The sequence below is a fragment of the Camarhynchus parvulus genome, chromosome 1, assembly GCF_901933205.1.
Source record: "Camarhynchus parvulus chromosome 1, STF_HiC, whole genome shotgun sequence".
Lineage (NCBI taxonomy): Eukaryota > Metazoa > Chordata > Aves > Passeriformes > Thraupidae > Camarhynchus > Camarhynchus parvulus.
In genome coordinates, this window is record NC_044571.1 from 71,677,756 (window position 1) to 71,705,658 (window position 27,903).

Consider the following 27,903-nt stretch of genomic DNA (forward strand, 5'->3'; position numbering starts at 1 on the left):
GTCAGTTATGCCCAGAACATTACAAAACATTAATTCATGCTGAGCTGGAGAGGAAAAGCTCCCAACATTGTACTCTTTCTTGAATATTTCACAAACACAGGCACCCTTGCTCCTCCTAATGCTGATATTTAGAATACATGTAACTGCTGAAAATTAATATTCACTAGGCTGCATTTACAAAAAAAAAAAAAAAGACTGTTCCATCTTCACTGAGAACCAAACTGGGTATCTACAGACACTAATGAAGAAAAAGGCAAAATTCCTATCTCATGAAAGATACAGATCCCAGTCCACCAAACAAACCAGCAGTTTAGACTGACAAGCAAGGATTTCTCATACTGCAGAATGCTGTCTCATGCTCTTTGGAGGACGTCTGTTCCCAGTCACGACAGCCTAGCTGGTTCCCATCAGTTTCAGCATTTCAATAGTACTGACTGCCTCTGCATGGCAAGTACCGTTGAGTCTGCAGAAACTCATCCAATCTCTTTTTGCTGACAGCATAAACTATGAGATTACCACGTCATGTGAGCTGTTTTTACGTCTTGTCTTCCGGGGTTTGTTTTCTCCCTCTGATTGCTTATAATTATTGAAAGGTTCTTACCGTTCCCTGCTTCTTTACTTTTTGAGCAAGGTACAATGAACTCAATTCAATCATCTTTGATCTCATCTCCAGTTCTGCTCTCAGTATGGAGCTATCTCATCATCTCCACATTTCACTGCTGCCTTGCCTTTCTTCTTAGTCATGCTTTAATGTGGCTGTTTGATGACTAAGGCAAGAAATACTTACTCATGTACTGTGTCCTCAAGCTCTGAATCACTGAGCATTTAGCACAAAATTCTAGCATTCTGCTCTTAAGAATAATACCCAGAGACTTTGCAGTGGGTATTATGACATTTCATCATGTTCCTACCTTTCTACTAAAAGTTCATTTAGTTCTTCTTCTGTAACAATAAGATCCTCTTCAACTTTTTTTACTAAATTTGTCATCTTCAAACTATGAGACTCCTCAAAAAACTATGTCTGTAAAATAGAGACTAAAAGAATATGGAATTCTAGAGCAAGACCTTGTATCTTCATACCAGCTATGGCCCCGGTGCCATAATCTCTTGGTCAAAACTACCTTTAGCACCAAGGGCTCTGCATCATAGCAAAGACATCTTCTGAATTAGCCAGGGGCTAATATTCTCCTCCACCCACTTGTGACATGAGCATTCTCAGCTGTGGAGGGTTAGAACTACAGCAGAGCCAGATGAACAGCTGACTCACTGTGTCCTGCCAATGGTGTACCACATCCACACAGAGAAAATCCCCTTTGCACATGCTGAAACCTCAAGCTCTTCCTTAATTAAGCTTTTCAATATTAAGCAAAATTTCAGCCATTTTAAAAAATCTCTTTCTTTGTATTTGTATGACCATTATTCCTAGTGATTTCTAAGTGGCAATGTACCTCCAGGAGAGGAATACTCCATGATATATTGGTTCTCTGGAACACTTCTTTTTCATCCTTGTTAACCTCTATTGCTGGTTTTAGTGCAGCCAGCAGTCTTTAACAGATGACAAACCATAAAGAAACATAATTTCAGAGTTTAAATATCTGAAAGTCTGTAGAAGCCCCTGGGAAAAACAAAAACTCTGCTTCAGTTTAAATTGTGTACACAAAGACAAAAGGCAGCACCTTTGGGAATTAGAAATCTCCACAATACAAATGCAACTAATATAATCCCAAAATAAGAGGCTGTCTTAACATATATCAATAAATAAAACACAATCTGTGCCACAGACTTGGTTAAGAGGAGTGGGGGACCAAGACTCAGAGGAGACTAACATGAGATACAAGAAAAGGAAAAGATCTAATTTTTTGTGTTTCTGTTGGATTGGTTTTGAACAGACCTTTCACTCAGCACTTCCAGACATGAAACCTTGATCCAGCCTTCCAAGCACAAATCTCATCAAGAATTTAGCAGAAATTTTGTGGATGCTGAACTCACAGGATTACATCTGGTATGCCATGTACAGTGGCAAGTGCTCATACAAGCACATGAACAGCATGTCCTTTCTAACAGAAATTTAGAGATTTGTAGGCAGAGTTGCAGGGCTATGTTATAAAGGCACACTCTAAGTCACTGGAAAATTTAAAAAGAAAACACTCTTTCCCCTAAACTGAAGCATTGGCCTGGGGTTCTAACCTTCATTCCAGTTTGCAACATGTAAAAGCTACAGATAAACAGAACTCCTCTTCCTCCTCTCACCATCATAACACCCCGGATCACAACATTTTTAGATATTTTTCAGGCTGCTAATTCAATGCCCACCGGCAATTCTGTTCTTTCCTCTACAAGCACATTTTTAATGTTATCCCATCTGAAATTCAAGTCTGGTAAATATAATAAATTTGATTATAACTTAGGTTCCCTAGTTATTAAATTAGCTTATTTTCAGAAACCATGCTGAATCTAAAGGAGAAAAAGCAGCAAATTATACCTGTCAGCTTTAATGCATTTATAACTATATGAATAAAAGATGTGATTCATCATAGATAATAAGTCTTGCAAAAACTTTGGGTGAGCTGAGAAAATAATGCTAACAGCTTTGCAAAACTACTTATAATTTAAAATCATTTGAGTGGTGAGGAAAATGTGGCAGATTCTAAGGACTACAAAGTGGTCAAAATTCCATTAAATTTGCTCTTGCAGAATTTCTCTTTTTGTGTAAAACCACAGCAGTAATTTTTACTTTCATAACTGCTAATGTAAGATCAGGTATGGAGAAATGAGACAAAACATCTTTTGCAAGTAAACATTTTAGCATTCTCTGATTTGCTAGAGGACAGTATAAACCCTCACTTTGTACCCATAAGCCTAACACACAGAATTATTTATTACCTCTATGACAACAGAATTGTGTTTTGTACAGTACCAGTACTGAAACTCCAGGATGCACAGGAAAAGCCAGGACAGATGACTTTAATGACTAAACCCATTTCTGTAGAACATTCACTATTTGTTCTGGCTAAGCTGTTTCTAAGGGTAGGGGATGAAGATGATGAATAAGGCAGATTAAGTTTTAGGCCATCAAGTGTAAGTAGAAATACAAAAGTTCTGGACAGAAGTCTGGAGTAGTTTTGCTAGTTTCTTCAAGCATTTTAAAATCTTAGAGATTGTCTCAGTCTTAGGGAATATATGGGATTTTAAACTTGTATCATTATATACAAAGGAATTAGAATGAGGAGCACTAAATAAGGCATAAAGTTAATGGTAGTGGTTCCCACCATGCTTTAGACTTTTTTTCTTCCATCTTCTTGTTACTTGCTTTTATTGGACCATAGTCTGTCCTATTTCTTCAGAAAGTAAATTACAACAAATTAGAATCAGTAGAGTTATAGCTAGGAAAATTTAAAAACTACATCTAAGATGGATGTAAGAAAGTGATGAGTAGTAGCATCCGACTGACAGACATCCTCACATTTAAAATCAAATGTGGATGCCAAAGGTTTGGTAATGAGAAATTTTTATTTTATTTTTTGAAATTTGCAAAATTTGGACCAAAACCTGTCCAAATAAAGTAATATTTGCAGAAAATATGTTACAAATAGCACCTGCCTCTGGGGATTATTTCCAGCTCTGTCACTGCCTTGTTTTAAGATTTTAGACAAATCATTCCAGCCTAATGTGTTCCATGGTACAAAAAAAGAAGGTAATCAACCTTTAGTAACCTTACACGGATGCTGTAATACCTAGGTCTTGATAAGGTACCCTAACCTTTCAGAGCAGCAGAGTCCCCTGTTGCTCTCCCTGCAGGGATTCTGGTACCATCCCAACCACCACTGGCAGCTGAGTTTCTGGCAATCAGCAAGTAAACCTAGCTGCTGAATTTACCAGTATTACATATAATAAAACAGAGATTATATAAAAAGAGATTGAGGAGGAGAACATACTAAAAGGAGAAGAAGAAAAAAAAGAGATTCCATGGGTGGTAAGTAATTTAGATCCTACTTAATCTGTAACAAAACCAGCTACCTACTATTTATTCAATATAAAAATGCAATACTTATTCCTCAAACTTGTCTTCCACTTCATCCATCCAGGTCTGACAAGAGCAGTGGGCTCTCTGGATGCTGAGATGTTACCAGCACTGACAGACCAATGTTATGGGTAGATTTGGGGTAAGGTCACACCATGGATAGATCCTGGTTTCCAGCAGGTTACCCACAGACTTTTCTGGTCCTCAGTGCTTCACAGGTGTCAGCTTCCTGGAACTTCTCAGGGCTTATGGAGTGGGAGGCTCCTGACTGACCTAAGGTCCTCTGAGTGAAAATGGCAGTTTCTCTTGCTGCTGTGAAGAAGAATAAATAACTTGCTGTCATCAGTCACCGCCTCCCTTCTAACAGAAACCCCCCCACCTCAACTCAGGGGCAATCTAGCATGGTATGCTGAGCAGTCCTAAATGCCTTCAACTACAGGGAGGTAGGCAGGCATCCTCTGGAACACTGGATAATCTTTGTGAGCTCTCTTCAAGCTCTCTCTGCAGCAAATTATAGCAGTAATATTTGAACTGACAGAGAGAGGATATATATATTTTTCATGTAAGTCAAGACACAAAAAAGACATAAATTCCAGTGCTCCCAAATACAGATGTTCATAAGCCTAGTAACAAGTTAGTACACAGGGAGGGGATGAGGATATCACAACTTCTCCCATGCAACATTCTTCCCTCAGTTACATCTTGAAGTAACATATCCCTGCTTTCATCTGTCATCAGGGTGGCACCCCATAATCAAACTCTGTCTGACTATCTCATTTGTTGCCAACTCTGACAGCATATGTGCCCAGCAAGTTTGATATCCAGATCTGCAAGAGTTCCTTTCCAAAAATCTCTGCAGCAACTAGACACAGTAAAGAAAAGCAGTTTAAAGTGTAGACATTTACAGCTGCACAAAAATAATCTCTGTTCCCCTTACAGTCAGAGAGACTGATACAGGTATTTCTTTGCTTGAGATTCAAGTGAGCCACTTCAACAATTACCTTGAGGATGAGACAACTCATGCCAAAGGTGAATATTTACCTCATTAACAAGAGCATAAGGTGATGAATTCAGATACAGACACCTATATGTAGACATTTCTTTTTAGTGGAGTGAACCTTATCCATGTCTTACACACCTCTGCCCTTTGACACAAACCTCCTTGTGCATGCTTTAGTCCCACCAGTCTCTTCTGTTCCTCAGAAATTAGGTTATGGATGATTTGCTGTGGATCCTCTGGACTACTTCAACTAAATCTCTCCATTATAGACCAGCCACAGAGGGCCTACACCTAAGCAGCAGGAACATGAGACCCATAAGTAATATAAATGCCATGTGAGCAGGAGATTCCCTAAGCCTTGTGAACACGAGACAGTCTGTGTATCTCAACTTTTTGCTCTTGGTATAGCTTATGCCTTCTTGGACATATGCAATTCAGATATTCCAGAATATCAACTCCTTCAAGTTCCCTCAAGACCTTTCACTTCTCTAGAAAAAGGTTATGTAATGGCTTGGAAATCCTCTCTGGCTGTACTCAGCAAAACAGCTCCTGCCTGACTACTGCCAAATGGGGACTGTCAACTTTACCCATAGCTTTGTCAAGGATTTTTATTAGTGCCATTATTACTGTTCCTTTGTGAGTGAATCCAACAGCAGCTTTGATGCAGCTACAGACTGTGGATCCCTCACCAGCAAATATATCAAGACTGCCCACAATATTCACACAAATAGTAAAGCTGTTTTTCAGCTCTGCAAGTGCCAAATGCAGACACCTATGGAAAAAGATTCTGCTGACTACAGTGAACTTCATATTAGGACTTCCAAATGTTTAAGAAAGGATTGCAGAATCTTCTGATGCTGTGTGTCTACCACACACTCCTTCTATTAGGTTAGATAATACTAAACTAAACATGTACATGGAAAATAATCACGCCTTCCCCCTGCTTATATAAAAATAGGTGCTTATACAAAAATAGGTGCAATCACAGCTCATAAATAGTATTGTGAGCAAAAGAAGAAAACAACGTTTGAAATAATGGAATTCATTACAGAAAACAGTAATTTAGAGTTTTATTATTCCTTTCTTTTTCACAGAAATAATTATATATACTTTACCATCTTCAGTAGTATTAAGGATGTGATAATTAAGGTAACTTTCTTTAATAAATCACAGTAGCAGTGCAACATGTTATTAATAGTTGCTTTAGACTGTGGTCTGGGAAAAGAAACAAGAAATAAATATACGATGCTGCTTCTACTTCAACATTTCCAGAAAACACATATTTTAAAAATATTTTACAGGTTACAATACTGATAATTCTATAATTGTTTCTTTGGTAATACTGTGAAGTAATGCCTTGCCATCTTTATAGTATTTTTTGAACTACATAATAATAGTTATTTTAAATTATATCGGTCACAGTCAGATTGCATTTAAAAATATAAAGTCAGAGTCCCTAATAAATCCTTCTGGTTTTTCAGGTAACACAGATAAAATTAACTTTGCTAATCTTGACATGTTTTATGGTACCCTTATGCACAATTTCTATCCCTCTCTCTTTTTAAGTACAGAATCTATACAGCAGAAAGTCTTAGGCAATCTTAACTATAGTTATTACTGCCAACTCTTCCTATAAAATTCAGGGTGAAATACTGGTATAATTAAAATTGATTGCAATGATCACACTGATTTCAGAGAATGAAGAAAAGAGAAGAAACACCCCCTGAAATAGAACAAGGTCCCAGCAACACAATTCTCTATTTACATAGGAAGCACTGGTAATAAGATTTCAGGAAATCCTATGATTAAATATTATAGGCAAAATACATATATAAATGTGCATATATTTGTATGTATATAAAAGTATCGGTTAAAGGTCAAAATGACAGAATTTCACTTAGATATAGGTCTCTCTTTTTAATCGGTGCTAGCAGCACTGCAGAAGAATGTTTGCAAGGGAAGAAAAATTAACGATAACTTATTAGGTGAAAACACGAGGAAAATATAATCGCTAAAACACATAATGTAATTCCATTACTTAAAACGTTTTTAGGGGAGCTCTACTATTGCTGCAAGACTGCCATGGGATCTTATCATTAAAAGATAAAACAGCAGTTGAACTACAGCTCTCATCTAATAGCACGAAAGTCTCCAATCTTCAGAGATTTATGTATACAGTTAATTTTATGCAAAGTAGTCTTGCTTCAGACCACAGAATTTTTCAAAATGCTTAAAATTAGGGGTAATATATGAAACTTGTCACAGAACTGAGACCTATAGCTTTACATGGAAAGTAATAGCAAATAAACTTTTCAAATTTAAAAACTGGATATTCCTTCACAAAAGAGGATCAGTTTTGATCTGCCTTTTGTATTCACATTAGCGTTTCAATAGTCTGTGTACCATTTCTTTAATAAATCAAATATTTATCACAAAAAGGTTACTGCCAGCTTAGAAACTGCATTTTAAAATCTTTCCAATTCCATTACTTCCATTCTCAAATTAATTTTTTTAAGCAAGAATTTTGCTTTCAACTTTTTTTCTCTGATTTTCAACTTCACTTAAAAAAAGTAATTCTGAAGCTTGAGGGAACTTGTTACAAACACCAGCAATGTTTTTGAGCTAACTACATACAAAGAGTGGGGGAAGACAGTGTGTTAGAAAGGTCAGTATAAATGAATGCTATGAGAGGTATTTGGGGACACATATCTTAGATAAATTTTAATTCTTTTCCTTTTAAATGGACTCTATCATGATAAGCTTTCAAGTAACTTTAGCAAGTTGAAAATATTTGAAGATAAGCTATATTTATAGTGTAGCTCCTAACTGCAAAGATTGCTGTGAACTCTTATTTATGAGCTGGATAGTGTTATCTAGCCACAAAATGCTCACATTTATTTTCAGATCTACTAGTGGATGAATGTTGACTGTCTAGTAATTAGTTCCATTTCCATCATCTCCAAAGCATACAAAACAACTGGACTTTTTGTAAACTAACAGCTTAAAAGATTCTTCATTGGAGGAAGTTAATTCAGATTCCTTGAAAGTAATCTCTCCTCTATTTGTTGTTTGGCTTTGTTTTCTTTTTTTCTTGTGGAGGAGGGATGGATAGAAATTATGAAAAAGGTCAAGGTTGAACAGGGCTCTGAGCAACCTGACCTAGCTGAAGACGTTTCTGCTCATTGGAGGGAGGTGGACTAGATGACCTTAAAGGTTCTAACTATTCTATGAATAACAGTCATACAACGCAGCTTTGGAAATCCCTGAAGTCAGCTTCTAGCATTCACCATGAAGACCTTGGTACAGGACTTTTGAGCCTCTAGATAGAGACCAAGGTATCACCTAACCAAGGTATCAGACTAAGGTCCAGTTCTGTCAATCACCCTGTACTTTTCCAAGTGTGCTAAGAACATTTCGTGTTATCGCTTTTCAGAAAACTTGTCTTCCCTGTGCTTACATCCTTACCTGCTTCAGAGTGTTTGCCTTGTACTCATAGGCAAACAGACTATTCTCATGTTTGCTAAAGTAAAACAGAAGTGATATTTTTAAGACACCATATAAGTTTGACTGGGCTAAAGAAGATCTGGCTTTGTGAGACCTTCCATTTCAATCTTCTGTCTGACACTGGGCAAAATATTATCTTACAATCCAGTTCTTGACGTATAAAACCAAGTGGTGATATTTGTTGTCTTTCGATTAGCTTGTCTGTTCAGCTCTGCCAGGAAAGTATCAAAATACTGTTAGCACACTTACAGCCTAAAATCTCACATTTGGTTGGAGCTTACTGTCACATGTACTTATGTTAAATAAATCAGACCAACCCCCATGCTATTTCTTGTGAGATGGGGACATGTATACAAAAGATGGCTTGCCTGCTTCCCTCCTCAGTTTAGAAACAGCTGATCACTGCCTTTCCCAATCCAGTTTATGCAGCATTTTAAGTCCAGGAAGACAGACAAACATGATGGGTGGCCTTCAGACTAACTGACTGAATCCAGCTCTCAACTCTTACTCTGTAAGAAAGGGTTTAGACAGAATGTAACAGGAGTTAATTTAAGCTGTTCCAAGAGTAAATGAATGCTGGCACTAAGCCTAATGCTCTTGAGGGGATTGGAGTTCTAGTAGAGAGTGAATCCCTCTTGGAACTTGGCCTAACGCTCTTAAAAGACACTGAGACGTGGAAGTGGACCTTCAGGCATGAGGAGATGTATGTTTACTCGGCTTTTTTTTTTTTTTTTTTACTTTGTAACAAAACTTAAAAGAAATAAGTTTCTGCCAAACATGATTTCCTAAGAATGACAGGACTCACAAGGGTTTTGTTTCATGGTGGCATGTTTTTTGTCTTTTGATGTGACTTTACATTCATTCATTGTGCCTAATGAAAGACTAAGAAAAGGCTGCATTTAAGCATTTACATAACTATTCAGTGGGACACTGAATCTTAAAGAAAAATTACATTTTAAACATTTCAGAAAACATTTTATTAGTATTTTCATTTGCTTTTTCAAATTTTCAGCAATGCAAACACCTCTAGTACAAAGTGTGATGTCACCACACAGAAAGCATTTTATAAAAAAGCAGGCATGACATCTTGCTAAATGTAATGATTTCTGCTTATAAGAGCATGGAAGAGCAAACTGAGCAGGACAGCAAATGGAGGTAACATTTTAGTGCTGCAGCATACAGTAGCTGATGACATTTGTCACCACATAACTCATTTTGTCTGGTGAAACCTTTATTATATTTACCAGACAGTCAGCATCAGACCACAGAGATCTTTGCTTTCTGTCATAAACCACCCTGCAGTGATACTGCATAGAGTGCAACAGGACTCTGTCTGACTCACCAGGAGTTTTCTAGCTGTTTAAGTTGTGTGTTCTCACAGCACTTACAACTGTAGCAGCACAGTGACAGCAGCTTCGTATTCCGGGAGCCTGGGCCCATGAGGTGAATTTACTGCAGGAGACAAGGGGTGGCTGAGGACACTGAACTCGCCCATCAGCATTGCGTGCTCTCAGCCATATGAGGATAGCTCTCCATTCACACTGCAGCTGCATCTGTTCCAGGCAGGAATGTCATCTGAGGAAAGATAAATGACCTACTTATTTGTTTTTACTTAAAGAAAATCTGAAAATGCCTGTCAGAACAACGAATTAAACCTCCTTGCCTGTGCTGTGGTCGTGTATTCAACATCAAGGGATCTGGCATTCAGAAATCAAATCTCTCAGCCATCCTTTACAAGATGTTTCTAAGATGTTGCCAGCACTCATGAAGCGCTTGCTATTGGCTTACATAGACAGTAAAGTACTTTTAAGGTGTTTGTAAAAATACTATGTGTCAAACTGTAAGATTGGGATGGAAAATATTTTGTCTGTCTAGAGGGAAACAGAAATAGGCAATAGGAATTTCCTACAAGTTTTACAGATGAAGTGGGATTTTCCAGTATGTTTAACAATTGACAGATTTTGCTCCTATGTTTTATATTGGGATTAGAAAGGCCTTTCCCATATGAGTTAATTTCTAGGTCTCTGAGAATAGGAAAAAGCTTTTGCAATGTACATTAGCATGTAGAGATGGAAACCATTCATCCTGGATGTTGCACTCCTGGGTGATTTTGCAATGAGCAGTCATTTGTGCTCCCCAGAGAAGGTGCTTTTGAAGGGTTTGTATCCTGCTAAGGACTTGAGTCCTGAGATTCTTGAAGACGTCTCAAACACTTCACAGAACGACACTCAGTGAACAACACATGCTAAAAGAAAACTGGATAAATTCTGAAATGCCATTAGTTAAATGACTGAAATGATGCTCTATGAAACTGAATTCATGACTCTGAATTCAGGTCAGGGAAGTGAACTAAAATTATTTTGATGGCAGTGATGGATGATCACCTTCTGTCAGTGGATAGAGAGCAAAAAAGCATTTCCATGTTTCAGAGCCCATACCAGAACATTTGTAATGTTGACAACACAGCATTGGTTGTCATATCAGAAAGAGGTGGAACATACAGTTTGCTAAAACAGACTGAGTACCTTCTGAAGGCCCCCAAACAAAGACCAAAGCAATAGCAAATTGCATGCATCTGTTCTCTCAGCAGTCTTTCTCCACATTCACATGGAGTCACTAGGTGAACCACTCTCACAACAAGGATATCGGGACTGCCAACATACAAATGACATTTAACTTACTCTCTGCTCTACCTCATATGACCTTATCATTAATTCTCAGATGGCCCCATTTTTGAATGTGATCAACTAACTAATGTTTGAATGTAACCAACCAAGACCTAGAGAACTTTGTTAAAACAATGGCAGTGAGGAAAAAAAAGCACTCTGAAGCATTCATGGTGAGTAGCAATCTTTTGGCACAAGCGTTACTGCCAACCAAGTCATTCTGTAATGCTTCTCAGCTAACACCTCTGCCATGACAATTTCTGTAAACTCATCTTCTGTCACTTGTATTTCACAAGAACCTCCACTCTGCCCTTGAAAAGGATATTCTAAACTTGCTCATGCTTTTGTAGTTTCTGATCTGGATCACACACTGGGCAACACATCCATACGGGCCATCAACGCCTCGGAAATCATCAGCACCGGCTCAGCCCTGCTTATGGAAGAAGCTCACCTAACCTGCCTTGCCCAGTACCCCGGGATTTCCGCAGTACCTCCAACCCCGCTCGTGACCCACTGCTGCTCATGGCTCTCAGCAGTGGGAATTTGCTCTGGCAGAAGAGTCACACCAGGGAACGAGGCGAAGCTGAGCTCTGTGACAGACACACGGCGGTGGCCGGGACACCCCTGGGGCCGCAGGAGCGCTGCGAGCGTCGCCACTTTCACTCCCTACCGCATAGGCCAGGCCTCTCCTGCCCCCTCCCCTGACAAAACCCAATACCTGGTCCCTGCCCTGCCCGCCTTCCCTCCCCACCGGGAACCCGTCGGGAAGGGGGCCCTGCCGCCTGCCCTCACCTGGGGGCTCCCTGGCCCGGGACGGAGGCACCGGGCGCACTCCGCCTGAGCTACAGAAACAGGGCATGAATTAGGTTGGAAAAGATTTCTGGGATCATCGAATCCAACCTGTGGCCCAACACTGCCGTGTCAACTAGCCCATGGCACTGAGTGCCACGTCTAGTCTTTCCTTAAACATCACCAGGTCCCTGGGCAGCCCATTCCAACGCCTAACCACCCTTGCTGTGAAGAAATTCCTCCTAATGCCCAACCTAAACCTCCTCTGGCGCAGCTTGAGACTATGTCCTCTCGTGCTGTCGTTTGTTACCTGGGAGAAGAGCCAACCCTCGCCTGGCTAGACCCTCCTTTCAGGTTACCTCTCTGCCAGCTCCGTCCCCTCGGGTTGTGCGGGTGGCGTCGCTCCCGCTGGCGGAGCGGGGCCGGGGCGATCCCGGCGGGACCGGGCCGGAGCTGCCCCCGCCCCGCGGCCTCGGGCCCGGCACTGCGCATGCGCGGCGCTGCCTCCGCGGCGCTTTCCGGGAAGATGTCGGCGGCGTGGAGAGCGGCGGTGGCGGCGGCCGCCCGAGCCCCGCTGCGGGGGCAGCTCGCCGGGATACGGCCCCCGCGCAGCCAGCGCCGCCCGTCCGCATGGGGGGCCGCCGCCGCCGCTGCTCTGGTCGGGGGAGGCTGCCTGGTGGCGTGTTACAGCGGGCGGCCGCGAGTGTTCCCGACGGTGCTGGCTCAGGTAAGGCAGCAGCATCCCCGCTCCCGGCGGCGGACAGGGCTGGGCGGGCGCGCCGGGAGCCGGGGCGCAGGGGCGGCTGTCGGCCCGCGGACGGGTCGGAGTCCGCGGTGGTCAGACCCCGTCGTGAGGCGGGATTGGGCTGCGGGAGCCCTCCTGGCCCCGGTGGTGTGGCAGGTAATCCGCGTCCCGGCCCCCTTGGCATCCCAGCGGGTCACTTAACGCGGAGCTGCCTCGCCTCCGGTCCCCGCAGCCGGAGAAGGCAGGGTTTGCCTTTTGCCTTAGCACGGAGCCTTTCCCCTCTCCCCTTGACAGCCCTGGTCGTGCTGAACGATGGACCTGTGTGCTTTGCACAGACGCACGGCCTGTAGTGAGCTCCGCCTTTTGCTGGTAACTTTCAGGGAAAACTTCCACGGTGCCCGGTCTGCATGTCAGGTGCTGTTAGACAGTCATCCACGTTTTGTCTCTTGAAAAAATATATATAGCTATTTCACGGAAGTAGTACTTTTGTAGTTTGTACTTTGTCTGAAATGCATAACGCAGACTTATTTCCTCTTACTATGTCCAAAATGTGTGCCGTGCATGCTAAAATGTGATTTGCCTTGGAGCGTCAGGACACTCTCAGAAGGGTGCTCAAGGACAGATCATTATTGTTTATAAAATAATCTTTGTACACGATTTCCCAACTTTATCCTTTTCATGGAGGCAGTGAGCTTTTTCCTGTTCTTCCTCCAGATAAGAAGTTACTGTCAGTTAGAGCTGGTTTGTTATTTCGAACTGGAAGACCTAAATGCTTTGTAGGCCAGAGGGTTTAGGTGTGATGGGGGAAGAGGTCAGTCTATGCTTGCAGTGCCATTCATCTACTTATATCTAAGAATTTTTGGAAGTATTCAAGACTTTGTATGCTTTGATGTCTTATCTCTTAACAGTGATTAAACAGGCTGAACTACAAGCAGATAAATAGCAGCTTTTATTCTTGAGGACAACATTTATTTCTGAGTCAAGAACAAATAATTACTTTTTTTATTCTTTTTTTTAATATTGTATCCTTCATTGTGGAAAATACTTAAACTACATCTTCTTAGAAAACTCAAATTTTATTAGATAAGCATTTTTCTAAATAGATTATATAGTAGTCCTGGTCCTTGGACCCGGACAAGTTAAAACTTTGGACAGCACATGTTAAAACTTTAATTTTCTATATTCATCTCCTAGCAAGGAAAGCATCCATTACTCAACAGATATCCTACTGAAAATGTATCTCCTTGTTGTTCTTACTTTTAATTATGTGAGGTTTTTAAGCAGCATTGCATTATTTTTGTAAGTCCTGTCGTTGAGACCAATCTCATTAATACATGGAACTCTTGGTAAAGTAGATGTGTTTGTAGGGATATATAAAAAGTGTTAAATGTGGGAAGTAATCACTTTTAAAGGGTGTTGAGTGAAGGGGTCTCAGTCTGCTGCTGATGTGTTCTCATGGAATAGCTTCCATGTAATGCGTGGACAGTCCTATGAGTACACTTTTAATAATTCTCAAGAGGCACTCCAAAAGTCTAGTACCTACTTAACTGATTTGGAGATGGTAATTTGGTGGACTCTTCATATGTTTATTCCATATGAACTTTTCAGTTTTCCCTTAAAATGGTTGTTGAAGAAGCTAATTCTCCATATGTGTTGTACTCCATATTGCTGCAGGTAGTGCGTTGAGCTTTTTAAAACTACCTAAGAAATAACCATGCAGAGCATAATCCTGCAAGTGGATTGTGAAAGCTATTAGCAACAGTGACAGAGCCACGCTGCAAGTCTTTTAAGCAGTTTAGATGCTACTTGTGACTTCTCATTGATAGAAAATAGCCCAGAGTGAAACAGTGTTGAAGCAAGTAGTCACCTTTATTACATATTTTGGAGCCATCTTTTTCTCAGTTGAGAGATTGTGGGATCATGAGATATGAAAATTCTTTACACATTCTCATAGTGGATAACCTTATTTTCTGTTATTATTCCTTTTCATTGTAACTAGTTGTAACCAGCCTTGCTTGAGCTTGTGCTGACAAACAATATTGAACTGTTTGTTCCTGTTGTAGTATGCTATGTAGTGGGAATGTTGGCAGCACGGTGTGTGAAATATTACAGGTTAAGGCAAATATTTGAAATTAGGCAGCATAATTTTCATTATCTTTGTTATAAAGGAATATGTAGTGGAAATGTTTATACTTCTGTATCATCAACAAGGCTTACTGGTTGCTCTTGAGAATGCAGTGGGATTATGGTACAGTGCTTCCCAATTTTCCTTGGTAATATAGTCTTGTCTGTTTAATTGCTGCAAAATTGGTCATAATTATTTAAAATATTTGATAGTTTAAGTAGTTGAAATTGATAACTCTATTTAGATCTTCAGTTTTTCTCACTAAAATTAATCTCTGTCAAAGTAGTCAGACATTTTTCAGTTTCTCCTTGTTCCAGGCAATTTCAGACATACAATTTCTAGTGAAGCTGGCAAGCAGCCTGCCAAAGGTATAAATTCTGTGAATTAATACTTACTCTTTTTTTTTTATTTCTTTCTTCTAAAGATTTTGAATATCCTAAAATCAAAGACTGATGCCTTTGGCACATAGTTTCTTAAATCTATTTTTAATTCTTGTCAATTCTTTCTGCTGGAATGGGTTTAATCCTGCACTTATTGGTTAGGGGCACTTCTGACTTCTGCTCAGATTAAATGAAATCCAGCCTAACACAGCATAATCCTGTATGAATCTTTGCAGAATCAAAGGTCTTGCTTTTTTTTTAAATTTTGGCCCAGGTTTTTGTCAACATTTTCACTAACACTTACCTCTTCTTACAATGTATGTTAAGTGGTTAGCATCCCAGTAATAAAACGTTCTATATTTAATGTAATAATACCTCAGATGTAATCTTTCATGATTTATGAAGTTGTTTTCATTCTCTATCTTCATTTGGTGACCTACTGTTTAGAAACATATAACTAATAATATGTTGGAGTAAGTCCTTAGTGTTGGTTGTAAAACTCTACAAAGATTATTATAGCAAAATGAACACAATATTTTTGAAGCTTTTTCTTTATAGGTACCAGGTTTTGGTTCCATCTACCCTTGTTATTTATCTGTGAAGCTACACTGACAATACCCAAACCAGATAATAGCCTTTGCTGGAGAAAAACTAGATCAATTTTCATTTTTTGATAAAATGAGCTAATCAGCTTGTATCAAGAGGAGAAAAAAGGAAGGTGGCCGGGGGGAGTAAGGGCTTTTGTTCTACCAGTGTAATTCAGAATGGGAATTTATGTTGAATTCACTGAAAGTTCCTTCTAGTATCCTAACAAACACAGCCAGGTCAAAAACGTTCACACTGCTCTGCACACTGCATTTATATTATACAGGCTGTTTTTCTTTTTTAGTAGTGGAATTCAAATGGCACAATGGTATATGGTTTGTAACTGTGATCAGACTTGGGGTATTGTCTCTTGTGCCTTTTTTCTCTCAGAGCATGCAGTTTGCAATACTAACATGGCCCACTCCAGCTAAATTTGGAACCTTCCAATGGGCTGCAGGCTCGATCTTGGACACACACAAACTGCAAATGATAAGAAAATTCTGAGAAGCAGCAGGATGCCAGAGGCAGTATATCCTGCCCCTGCTGAGTTTTTATGGCCATGTTTAGGTCACTAGCTTCAGAAAGAATATAATTTGATTTGCCCTTGAAAAGTTGTGATCCCTGCAGCGTATCACAATTGGCACTGAGTCCAAGTCACTGTTTTCCAAATGAGACTAACTAGAGTTGTTACTAGCACATATATGAAGCTTTATGTGTGCAAAGTCTTGTCTGCGGATAAACATTACCATGTTTCAGCACTCTGGTTTTTAGGGTTGTGGGAGCATTAGCTGGTACCTCAATTAAGCTGTATGAAATATTTAAGTAAAGTGGAAATCATAACTTAACTGACAGAAATTTTGGGGGTCTGTTCTTGTTAATACTTTCTGTTACATGGCCATAGTCTAATTGGTTCTCTTTATCTTACCTTTTCTGCTACTGCTGTCTTGCATCAGTAATCTTCTTCAGTTATTCCAGATCAGAGGAGACTCAATTTGTCTCTTGGAGGTCTTAAATACTTATATTGTATTTGATCATACTGAAAATATTAAGATAGTGCTTATAGCAATTAACAAACAATTTGTGATAATTTGTAAAATATTTGCAGTGTCCAAAAATCTAATTTTATTTAAAATGCATTTATTGAAGCAATTCTATTTTGGATGGCAATAATTTTATTATCTCAGTTTAAACTGCATTGAATGTTTTGTAAATTTTTGAGTGTCCATGATTGTTAAGAGAAGCAAAGATGGGAGTGGTGACTTCGTATGTCGCACTACCCACACGCTACATGGGAATGGTGACTCCCATGTCACACACATGGGAGTGACAACTTTTTTATGTCACAATATGAAAACTGTTATTCTGAGCAACTGGGGGTAGAAAACTTTGAGTGATTAAAACTAGAGCTTAGATTTGTTTCCAGGTCTGTATGTGTAGCCACCATGAAAATTTGTCTTGGAGCTATTGCCTTACACTTTTTAAAGAAATCAGAATACTGTAAAAGATTCTCCAAATACTAGCTCGTTCAGGGGACACTCCCTTGGTTCTGCCACTGTGGAAAGGTAAAATAGTGTATAAACAAATCCTAGGGCTATGCAGAACTCAGCTCCACAGCTCATAGGATAATCTAGGGAGAGAATGCATATATTTAATATAACTTATCTTTATCAGGGGTTTAGTAGAAATCTCTGGACTCCCGGACTTGGAAGTTGTTAAAAAGATTTTAAAAGTTTTGTAATCCTACCTGTGTTTTTGGTGACACTTTGAGATGTGCACTGTGTTTCCAAAGAGATTGAGTGCTGAAACATAGTTGGTTAATGCAAATTCCATATTTTATGCATGGTTTTTTTCTCAGGTAAAATTTCCAACCCAGATCGATAGAAAATTTTCAAAATTATGTCTGCTATGAGCATGTTACCTGTCTGGTGTATATTTGCTTGATTGGTAACTTCTGGTGAAAACATATAAACTACATGTGCTTCCAAAACAATTGTAATCAGTTGCATGCAGATCAAAACAGCATTTTATTTAAATCATCTGAATTATTTTCTACAGAACAGTGGAAGGAAGTGCATAGGTCTGGGATTTTAATTGGTTTTTTACACATGCTTAGTAACCAGGGTCACTTTGTGACTTAAGTAATGCTTACACTGCTTGTAGGCCACACTTTTTTAGGTTGATTGGTTTGGTGGTGTTTGGGTTTTTATGGGTTTTTTGTTTTTTGGGTGTTTTTTTGTTTGTTTGTGGTTTTTTTTGGTTGTGGAGTTTTTTGTTGTTGGTTTTTTTAATAATGATTCCTACAAAGTCACACGTCAGTGCTTTGAATTGTGACATATGATGTATTGTGTTAGAATGGGAGTTTTTGTGAGGGTATCTTTGCTTGGTTCATGCTGGGAAAAGAACATTGCTGTTAAGATAAGGTGTCTTGATAAATATAGAGTCTGGGATAAAATTGTATAAGGATTTGTAATGACGTATAGAATCGCCTGGAGAGAGGAATGTGCTTCTAAAATAAAACCAGAAGGGATATGTACAGTCTAATCTAAGAAACATACAAGAAGATTCTTGTGTTTACTCTGTCATCAAAAAAAAAAAGGTTGCCTGCTTCTGTTGGAGCAAAGATCCCAGGGCAGGTTCTTTTCTCCTAAGTAATATTTTGAAATGTTTATCTTCAAGTCTTTATTCTATTAAAATTTAATTGAGAATGCAGATGCACATAGATGATTACTGGGGTGCTCACTGAGTAGAATTAAGTGTGTATAAAATGAGTCTGCATCATAATTTTAACATGCTTTTGAAACTTAATGCAAATGTTTGTAATCCACATCAAGCAAGCTGCTCAGTGATGGCTCGCAGGCCTCAGAGGAGCCTCACAGTGGAATTCAGTTTGGGTGAACCTGACCACGTGGTTACATTAGTAATTCTTAAAATCTATGTAGTAAAACAACGCCGTGTAAAAATAATGAAAATTACCATTACTTTTGTGGGTTGGAGCATCTTTAAACAAAGATTATTTGTTTATTTATTTGGGTTTTCAAATCTCCTGCTTTACAACTTCCTTAAAGGAAGGGACAGATTCCTCAAAATGTTGTCCTTCTGTCTTTTTGTGTCTTACCTTGCTGCTGTTATTGTTGTCCTTGCTGTCTTATGCTGTTCTGAGTGGCAGTACACAGCACACAGCCAGGCTGTGGTTCCCGGCACAGCCTCAGATTTCTGTTCTGCTTGTAGCACGGCTGGAGAGCTCTTCTTATTGCATCTGCAGGTTGTGTCCTTGAACCATCTACAAGATGGTGCCTTTAAACCTTCCTGATGAAGGTTGTGCAAGACTTGCAGCCTGTGGAGGAGGCTCCAGTTGGATTCAAGGTGCTTTGAACCCCTGGTGTTCCTTTCCAGCAGTGCCTGCCCGGCACTGGAGAGACTCCTTATTCAGCTGTGGCAAGCTGCAGACGGTGCTCTTGCTGGCATGTGGTAGCATCCATCCCTCTGCCAGCTTCATGGTTTATTTTCCACTGTATTTTTGCTGCTATGTTTACTATCTCAATAAATATTACTAAAGAAAAAGTTGTCATCAATCACAACAAGGCAGTCAACTCTGTAGGTAAATGCATTCCATACTGCCTATTACTGAACAGGAAATGGGTAGTCATTTTTTATTAAATTATTCAGATACCTGTAGTCTGTGGCTATGAAAGAGGCAGTTTAACATAATTTATGCATCTGCCTAACTCAGGTATTTAATGTGAATATATTCCTATAAATTTTTTCCCTCTACTGTGCATCTTGAAGTAGATGAAGTACTGCAATTGGTTTGGTTCTGAGCTTAAATGACTTTCTTGCCTCCAAATTAATCTTCAATGAATGAGTTTTGGGTACTAGTCTCAAAATATTCTGGAAATAGTGTGTGCTTAAAACCTTTTTTAAGCATTGATAAATATGCAATTAGATTGCTAGCTCAGCCTATCCCAATCTTTTTTCTTTTCCTTAAATATGCTTCAGGATTTCTGAAACTGCTCCTTTGTGCAGCCAATGAGGGTAACCTTAGCTACCTCTTGTTTTATTCTGTATTTCACTGTGTTATGGAAATACTGTATGTATCAGGTATCCATCAAGTAGTCTAAATCAATAACTGGGATATTAAATATATCACAAACATCATTCTCAGCATTAGTGACATAACATTGTCATGTTATGTGTCCAAAATAGAATGTGGTATAGAGAGTGTGGAATCTCTAGGACCATGATGTTATAATTAATTATACCCTTAAATATTACTTATGTATGTGCGTTTGCTTTACAACTTTAAATATATGGTATCCTTTTTAGTTTTTTTAATGTGAAATATTTATATACTTAAGTTTGAAAATATTTACATTTATTCCCTTCTCTTTGTGCATGGAGATTCTTTGTGCAGGTGTCTTCATTGATACTAAAGCAACATGATGTAAAATGTAATCTAAGAGGTTAAGGTTAAAATTTAACTATCTATCTTTCATCTGATCTGTCACCTTTTCCTTGAATTCACTCTTGCTATATGACTTCAGTGATTAAATAAACTCTAACTAACATTCCTTCTAGGCACTCTGATACATGTGGACAGATGGGGTGAGTTAAGCTGCATGGTTTTGTGCTTTTAGCTAATGTAGTAAAAGATTAGTGCTTGAGAATCTTTGGCTGTTTATGTTAATGGACAAACATAAACAGATAAGAAAATAACTTGCCTGAAAACAAGAAAAAATAGATTGATTAGAAAGAATTGCATAAAATAAAATAATAGTCTGATTTTTAACAGCGAATCTCAAGAAGAAACTAGCATTTATTTACTGGTTATACAAGACTTTTTCTCCAGTAAATAGTTTCGACATAGTTACTACAAAGTTTCTTTTTTATTTGGTTTCTTAGATGGAAGCTCTGTTTGCCTTTTTTTTTTTTTTTAAGTAAGAAGTGCTCTGTTCTGCAAGCAGTAGCAACTGTTTTCCCATTGCTGCTGTTTTGTACTGTTTTCCAAATGCATTTGCTGGGTTAGCATGAGAGCTCTGTATTGCACTTACTTGTAGACTTTTGTGTAACATTGTGGCTGACTGAATATGGTTATTCCTGGCAAGTGGCTCAGCATTTTGGAAACATAATCTAGCCAGAAAGAACAAATAACTCAGAATCTAGTTTAAATAATCATCCAAGATAAATGACAGATGGAACTATGTGAAATGCTCATTCAGAACATGTGTAGTAGGCTATAGCTCCTTGCTGCTACTCACGGAGCTTTTTATCACACATACAGCTGAAAGACAAGAGAAGGGAGTTTTGTCAGCTTCAAACACCAGATGTCATTTCAAGTAGTTCCTCAAGGTCTGTGTCCCCTTCAGGGTAGGAGAACTTTCAAGAATGACTGTCTTGCACTAATGTAGTGCATGAAAAACACTTACAGCAGATGTAGCTAATAAATATTATAGGTACTGGTACTTTCCCCGCTCCTTTGCCAAATCATCAGAGAAACTCCTTCATCTCTCTCCAAAAACTGCACAAACTCTAGCACAGATAGAAAAGTTCCATGAAATGAAGAAAATGGGTGTTTCCAAATAGTTTTCTAAAAATCTTTCTTATTTTTTTAAGTGGGCAATTTCTTTGTTAATGCCTTTTATTGGTGATACTGCCATATTACAATAATCTATTAAGAAATAATGCTGTAATATTAAAACAACATATACTGAGCTGCATATAAAGCTATGTACATATCTATGTGTCATGTAAATTTATACTTTGTATATATTAGTAAGGATATGCATATGTATAAAATATACTTAAAATACAGACTGTGTGACTAATAATAAAACATATACATAAGAATGTGCTTATGGAGAAATTATGGGATTTATTTTGAATGTTTCTAGTCTAAATGGCCAGATATGCTCAGCATTTAAAGGACAAAATCTGCCTGAAGTTCTACCAAAAGCTTCTTCTGGTGGCCCTGTAAGAGGCTGAGGTCTGTGTGCTGCCAGATCAGGCTGGGCTTTGAACTTGACTGCAAGGGCTTGATGATGTGAGATCTGGCCAAGGAGAAAAGTACGAAGTTCTGTCATGCTGTATTGCTCACCGTGGTGAAATGGACTTGGTAATTATATTTTATGATCTTACAAATTTGCCAAAATGAACTTTATTTTTCAGTAGAGAAAAGTCTTAATGGTTACGTATTGACCATATTATCTGACAATCTGCTTCTCCTTTTATAAAACTTTGAAAATTAGAAGATAACAAACCTTAATAGCGTAGCTGACAGAATAATTGGTTTGGAAATATAGTACAGCTTCTGTACCAGTCCTCTCTAGGCTTGTTTTTGAAGCAACTGTGGACTTGTCTAGTAATTTGGTGTTTTTAATGGCAATGCAAAATCAAAATTATACTTGGCATGGAGACTAAGAAAGTGCTCTTTACTTTATAGCCTTATATTGTTTAAATGCATAGAGACAGTGGCCTAAGTAGTCTGTGATTGTCACAATGAAATGTTTTCCCTTGCTTATTACACTCTAATGACTTTCCCTCAGGTTATAGCTCTTACTTGGAAGTGTGGTAAAGCTGATGGATAAAACATCTGCCACCTTTTTTACTGAAAAATACACTTGATGGTCTTAGGCATCAGGGAATACAGTGCTGACACTGCTGTCTTTGGGAATAAGCAAACAATTATAGGCTTCTGCTGAAGATGGGAAACAGCAGGAATAAGCATTGTAATCTCCAAAAGATGAAAAGCACAATACACAATATGCATCAATTTAAACCAGCATTTCCCAGATCAATTTTGATGATTTTATGCAATGCATTAATTTATCCAGAACATTAATATTAAATCTGTACTGTTCAATACAGAACGACTGAGGAGAATTGATGCTTGACTTAGTTGTTCATCTTACAGAATCACAGAATAAGTCACTTGAAAGGGACTCTGAAGGATCATCAAATCCAACTCCTGAGCCTGCACAGGACCATCCCCAAGAGTCACACCATGCACCTGAAAGTGTGGTCCAAACACTTATTGAACTCATTCAGGCTTGGTGCTGTGGTTCTTAGATGTTATTCATGAGATCCATCTCCTCTTAAGAGAAGCTTTTCTACTTTTTCTGGTCATGGTTTAACCCCATTTGGCAGCTACACATCTCAGAGCCTCTCATTCCCCCTCTCCTTGGGAGAGAGAGTCAGAAGAGTAAAGAGGAGAGAACTTGTAGGTTAGAATACAGACAATGCAATGTGCAGATGCTTTTCCTGCACTTTGGCTTGTTTTGTCTACCATTATCTTCTAACCTTCCACCAGACTATCTGCAGTGCAGGCTGCTATTTTTTCTTTACTTGAGTGAGAATTTTTTGAACTCTGTGAACTCTTTTTATTTGAACTGGATGTAGCCAGACATTCCCATATGGAAACTTCTCAACAAAATCTTAAAATACGTTGGGATTAATTTATAATAGTGAAACATGTTGTGTTTTTACATACGCAGTTAAAATGTGTATTGTAATTTGCCATTCCAATTAAATCAACTTCTGTATTATATCAGAGCTGGAGTTTGTTTTTATTGCTTGGTTGTTACTGTATGTGTGTGTTATTGTTGCAGTATTTCTCCTGGGAAAAAACCCAATTGTTAATTTTTTCACATAGAGCTGTAGTTAGCACTTCTGTAAAGAAATTTGTGCTTGTCTTTTCGAGCTCTTGCTATGAAATTTCTTCAATAAGAGTACTAAAGATCTAAAAAGTCATAAGTAGCATCATTTAGGCTGTGACGTATGGAGAGAACTCAATGTGGACAACAAAAATGGCAAAAACTAAATAAAGTCTTCTGTTTCTGGATTAAAAAAAATCCATTAAAACTTTAGATTTTAATTTAGCTGAAGAACCATCATGAATGATAGACGGCGTAAAGGGTATAAAATTACTTTGCCTAGAACACAGTATTTTTTCTGAATTTACCAATTGTATGTAATGTTCTTACTCAGTCTTCCAGAAAACTACATTGGGAAATTGCTGACATACTTTCTCCCCAACTGCTGTTAAATTTGGAAAACTAGCAGTGTCATATTACCAAATGGTGTTGCATTGTTATTCTTTAATTTAAAGATTTGTGTTGTCTTTTCTCTTCAGCCTCAAAAATGAAAAAAAAATAAAGAAAAATCTAAATATTTAGGTGCACGAGAAATGTTGGATGTGTTAATTGAGCAGACATTGTGTAGCAATAAATACTGTACTATTTACATTAACAGCCCTATCAAAAATAATGCACTTGCACTGATAATACACTGTTTACTGAATGTTTTTCATGGGTGCCTCACTTTATAATCTGCAGTGCTGAGACCCTTGACAGTACTGCTTCTTGAAATGACAGCAATGCAATCAAGTTGTATTGTCAGAAATCATGGAATCGTAGTCAGATTCCTTGGTGTAAAACTTTTAAAGGACTATATGGTGTTCCAGTACAGATTGATTTTTCCTTGCAGTGTACACTTATTCTCTCTGGCAGTGGTAGGAGGTACCACTTCCAGTATCAAAGGGTTCTGGTACTGACAGCAAACAAGGAGTGATTATCCTGGGAGTCATCACATGGCTGAGTCCTTTGTGGGTAGGATTTGTGAGACTGTAGTTGTGGGAGTAATGAGCATCTTTATTCCTTCTTCATCCCCTGTAGCCTGTGGGTTAGGTCACTCTCCCTCCATAACTTCCAGGAGCAGCAGACTCCATGTGAGAGGCTGCTCTGCCAAGCAGGAAGCAAGACTGCTTCCATTGCTGAAGGAAATGGCCTGTTCTGGACTCAGCTTTGAATGCAGAGTTAGAAGGTGATGAGTAATGGAAAGCAGACACAGTGGCTCTGGGCCAGGCTGCATGGGGATTAAATTCTGGATGTGGTATTAATAGGATGGAATGAGACCCTTCCATAGGGTTCAGTAGTGTGTGTGTGTGTTTGTGTGGCTGCATATCACCTCGATGAATTCATGTTACATACATCTGGTTCTGGCCATTGGAAACATCCAGCTGATCTGACTAGACCACTGTAAGTAGATTTAGAAGTTGCTTGCAGTTCTTCAAAGTGTATAAAACTTCGTGCATACAGTGTTCCCTGCCATTCTGGAGGTCACGACTGAGCTGTTATCCTGCTGCGTCAGAGCTGGAGATTGTAAGTTTAATCACTGCCTGCTCGTGGGATGTTTCTGGCCCATTGAGTGTCCCTGTGAGTGTTTGGCAAAACCAAGTTGGACCCAACATCCTTTGTTTGAGCAGCTTCTGTAACTGGGAAGATTACACAAGCTTTTGATCACCACACCAAGCAGTAGAACGTATGTTTTCTGTTGGTAAACTTTGAATAGACAGATGATGAGTTTCTAATGGGGATCAGGTTATGTTGACATAGCCATGAGACAATAAATGATGCACTTTTTATTGTGGATAGGGTGTTGGTCCTTCACGCCATAATTTGCAAAGAGCAGAGACCATTAATAATTTTCATAAGAATTTGAAGGTAGGACAGCAACACAATGCATAGCATGCCTATGCATCAGTTGAATATTTTATATTGAGATATTTTGCTGTAATATTTTGCTGTTTGAAACTTCTCCTATAGGCAGTTCATAAAAGCAGTTGTTCTGCAAAAATTTCTTTTATTCCTTTATATTGGTCCCACAATATTCCTATTTAATATAACACTTTTATAGTAGAGGAAGCAGGGAATGAGAAAGTGGGTCTTTTCTTCTCCAGGGGCTTCTCTACTGTATTTTTGGAACTGATAAGGCACTGAGGAAAGCACCCTGTGTTGTTGCAGTTGTCTCAAAAATATTATTTTATGCAATAAATGCATAAAATAGCATAATTAATTTTGTTATTCATAAAATAGGTATTCATGCCATGGCCAGGGACACCTCCTGCTAAACCTGCTTGCTCAAGGTCTTATTACCCAGCCTGGCCTTGAACACTACCAGGGACGGAGCATCCACAGCTTCTCTGGGCAACCAGTTCCAGTATCTCACCACCCTCACAGTAAAGAATTTCTTCCTAATATCCAGCCTAAATTTCCTCTTAGTCTGTGCCCATTACTCCTTGTCCTAACACTGCAGTTCCTGAGAAGGAATCCCTCTCCAGCTTCCCTGTAGGCCCTCTTCAGACACTGGAAGGTTGCTACAAGATCTCCACACAACCTTCTCTTCTGCAGGCTCAACAGCCCCAACTTTCTCAGCCTGTCTCCATAGGGCAGGTGCTCCAGTCTCCTGTCGACTGCATGGCCTCCTCTGGACTTACTCCATCAATTCCATGTCCTTCTTATGTTGGGGACACCCTTACTGTGCTGGTCTGAGCAGAGCAGAGGGGCAGACTCCCCTCCCTTATTCTTCTGGCCATGCTGCTTTGGATGCAGGATGCAGTTGGCTTCTTGGGATGCACATTGACAGCTCATGTTGAGTTTTTCATCAACCATACCTCAAATCCTTCTCCACAGGGCTGTTTTTAATGATGCCCTTTAACACTTCTTTGATATCAAAAGCTTTGCTGGTATTCATGATGAAACTAAATTGAAGTATTGGTGTATAAATACACTTTACATCAGCATTTAGACTTTAGAGTCAAGTGTAGGAAGAGCCTTGATGAGTTCTTTGGTGGCTTTTGTTATATCACAAGGGGAGAAACTTCACTAAGTGCCAAGGTGCACTTCTTAAATGTGAAAAACAAGTCTGTGGTAATGGAAGAAAGTCTGTAAAAATTGACAACTGCTGTAATCCTGTCGAATTCCTAGGTGGCTATCCATTTAATATCCTGCTCCTTTCCTAATAGTATAGGTTTGCTCCATGTGACTTATTTTCTTGATTTGCTGAGGGCTTGTGACCTTCAGAGAGAAAGGGGGAGAGGATTGCTTCCCATGCAGAAGCAGCTTGAGAAGATCTTAAGTTTGAAAAAAAAAAGTGAGAGGGAATTTTTGTTACATGGAAATAGTTTAGATATATAAACTTAGATTGTCTTTATGTCAGTTGGTTTTGTAGTGTCTTGTATGTTGAAATAATTGCTAATAATGGGGTTCTCATGTACTGCAGCAAAACATATGATACCTGAGCTATGAATCTATGAATTGAGATTTTGCTCTCAGAATAAAAGCTCCCCCGTGGGTTTTTTTGTGGTGGTGTGGGAGTGTAGTGTCGCAATTCGTTTTTTTCCCAATTCTTCTTATTAGCATAGGAATGAACGACTGTGCTCATAATGCCAGGCTTGGCGTGGACTTTTAGTGGCCTTGTTAAAAGCAACAAGGCTGCATGTCAGCATAATGATAACTGTGCTAGTAAGTCCTGGGCATCTGCATTTCTGTACAGAAAGCCTCAGACTCTTCTGTAGTAGTAAGTTTGCTGCAGAATGGGCAGGAGTTTTTTTCAATTAGTTTTTTTCCCACTGAAAACAAAACGGGTGGTTGTAGTCTACAAAGTAGGAATACAGTTGTTTTGACTATATTGGGAAGATTTCCACTGCATACAACAGGAATCGAGAGGAGAAGTAATTTTTCAGAATAAAGAGAGTCTGAAAATTGGGATATTAAATATTTAGTCTGAAATTCATGATCTAGATACAGTAATACACAAAATTCAGTCTGCATCTTTCAGATCAGATAAGCATGTTATCAACCAACTTATTGTGTGTGCTGATTTATTAAAAAAAAAAAAAGCACTTTCTGGAGAGTTACCTATTTTTTCCCCAAGTAAAAATATTTAGGTTCTTGTGGTACTGTTAGTCTGGGATAGAAATATGATTCTTTTGGGGGGCCATAGTAAAAGAGAGACACGGAATTTCAAAGCTACACTATTTCTCAACCAGATTTGGGTACAACTGGGTACAGCAAATACCCACAACTGAAGAAAAAGCACATCAGTTTTGAAAGGAAATGTATCATTTTCTTTTCTCTATTCCCTGCTTACTATGAAGTTCTTGAGAAGGACTATTTTTTTCCTGAGACAGTCAAAACAACTATTTTTGAGTCAAAAAGAATTGTTTTCTGGGACATTTAGAGGATTCTTATGCAGATAACTTGATATTCAAAGTACAGGTAATTCAGTGTAACTCGTGTAAGCATCTGTGTGAACA

The 27,903-nt window shown here is 38.9% G+C and overlaps 1 protein-coding gene and 1 long non-coding RNA gene across 2 annotated transcripts in view; one reads left to right on the plus strand and one right to left on the minus strand.

Annotated features, from left to right (window-relative positions):
* Positions 1 to 363: 363 nt before the first annotated feature.
* LOC115904706 lies at positions 364 to 12,449 on the minus strand. Its single transcript, XR_004060800.1, has 3 exons — positions 12,340 to 12,449; positions 9,914 to 10,100; positions 364 to 4,333 (listed from the first exon to the last, which is right to left on the minus strand). It is a non-coding gene; the product is annotated as an uncharacterized LOC115904706 (long non-coding RNA).
* A 47-nt stretch (positions 12,450 to 12,496) lies between these two features.
* MICU2 (mitochondrial calcium uptake 2) overlaps positions 12,497 to 27,903 on the plus strand; it is a 134,889-nt gene continuing 119,482 nt past the window's right edge. The window contains exon 1 of the mRNA XM_030962795.1: positions 12,497 to 12,707. Within this exon, the coding sequence (XP_030818655.1) occupies positions 12,507 to 12,707 (201 nt within the window). The 5' untranslated portion in view covers positions 12,497 to 12,506. The remainder of the gene's footprint in view (positions 12,708 to 27,903) is intronic.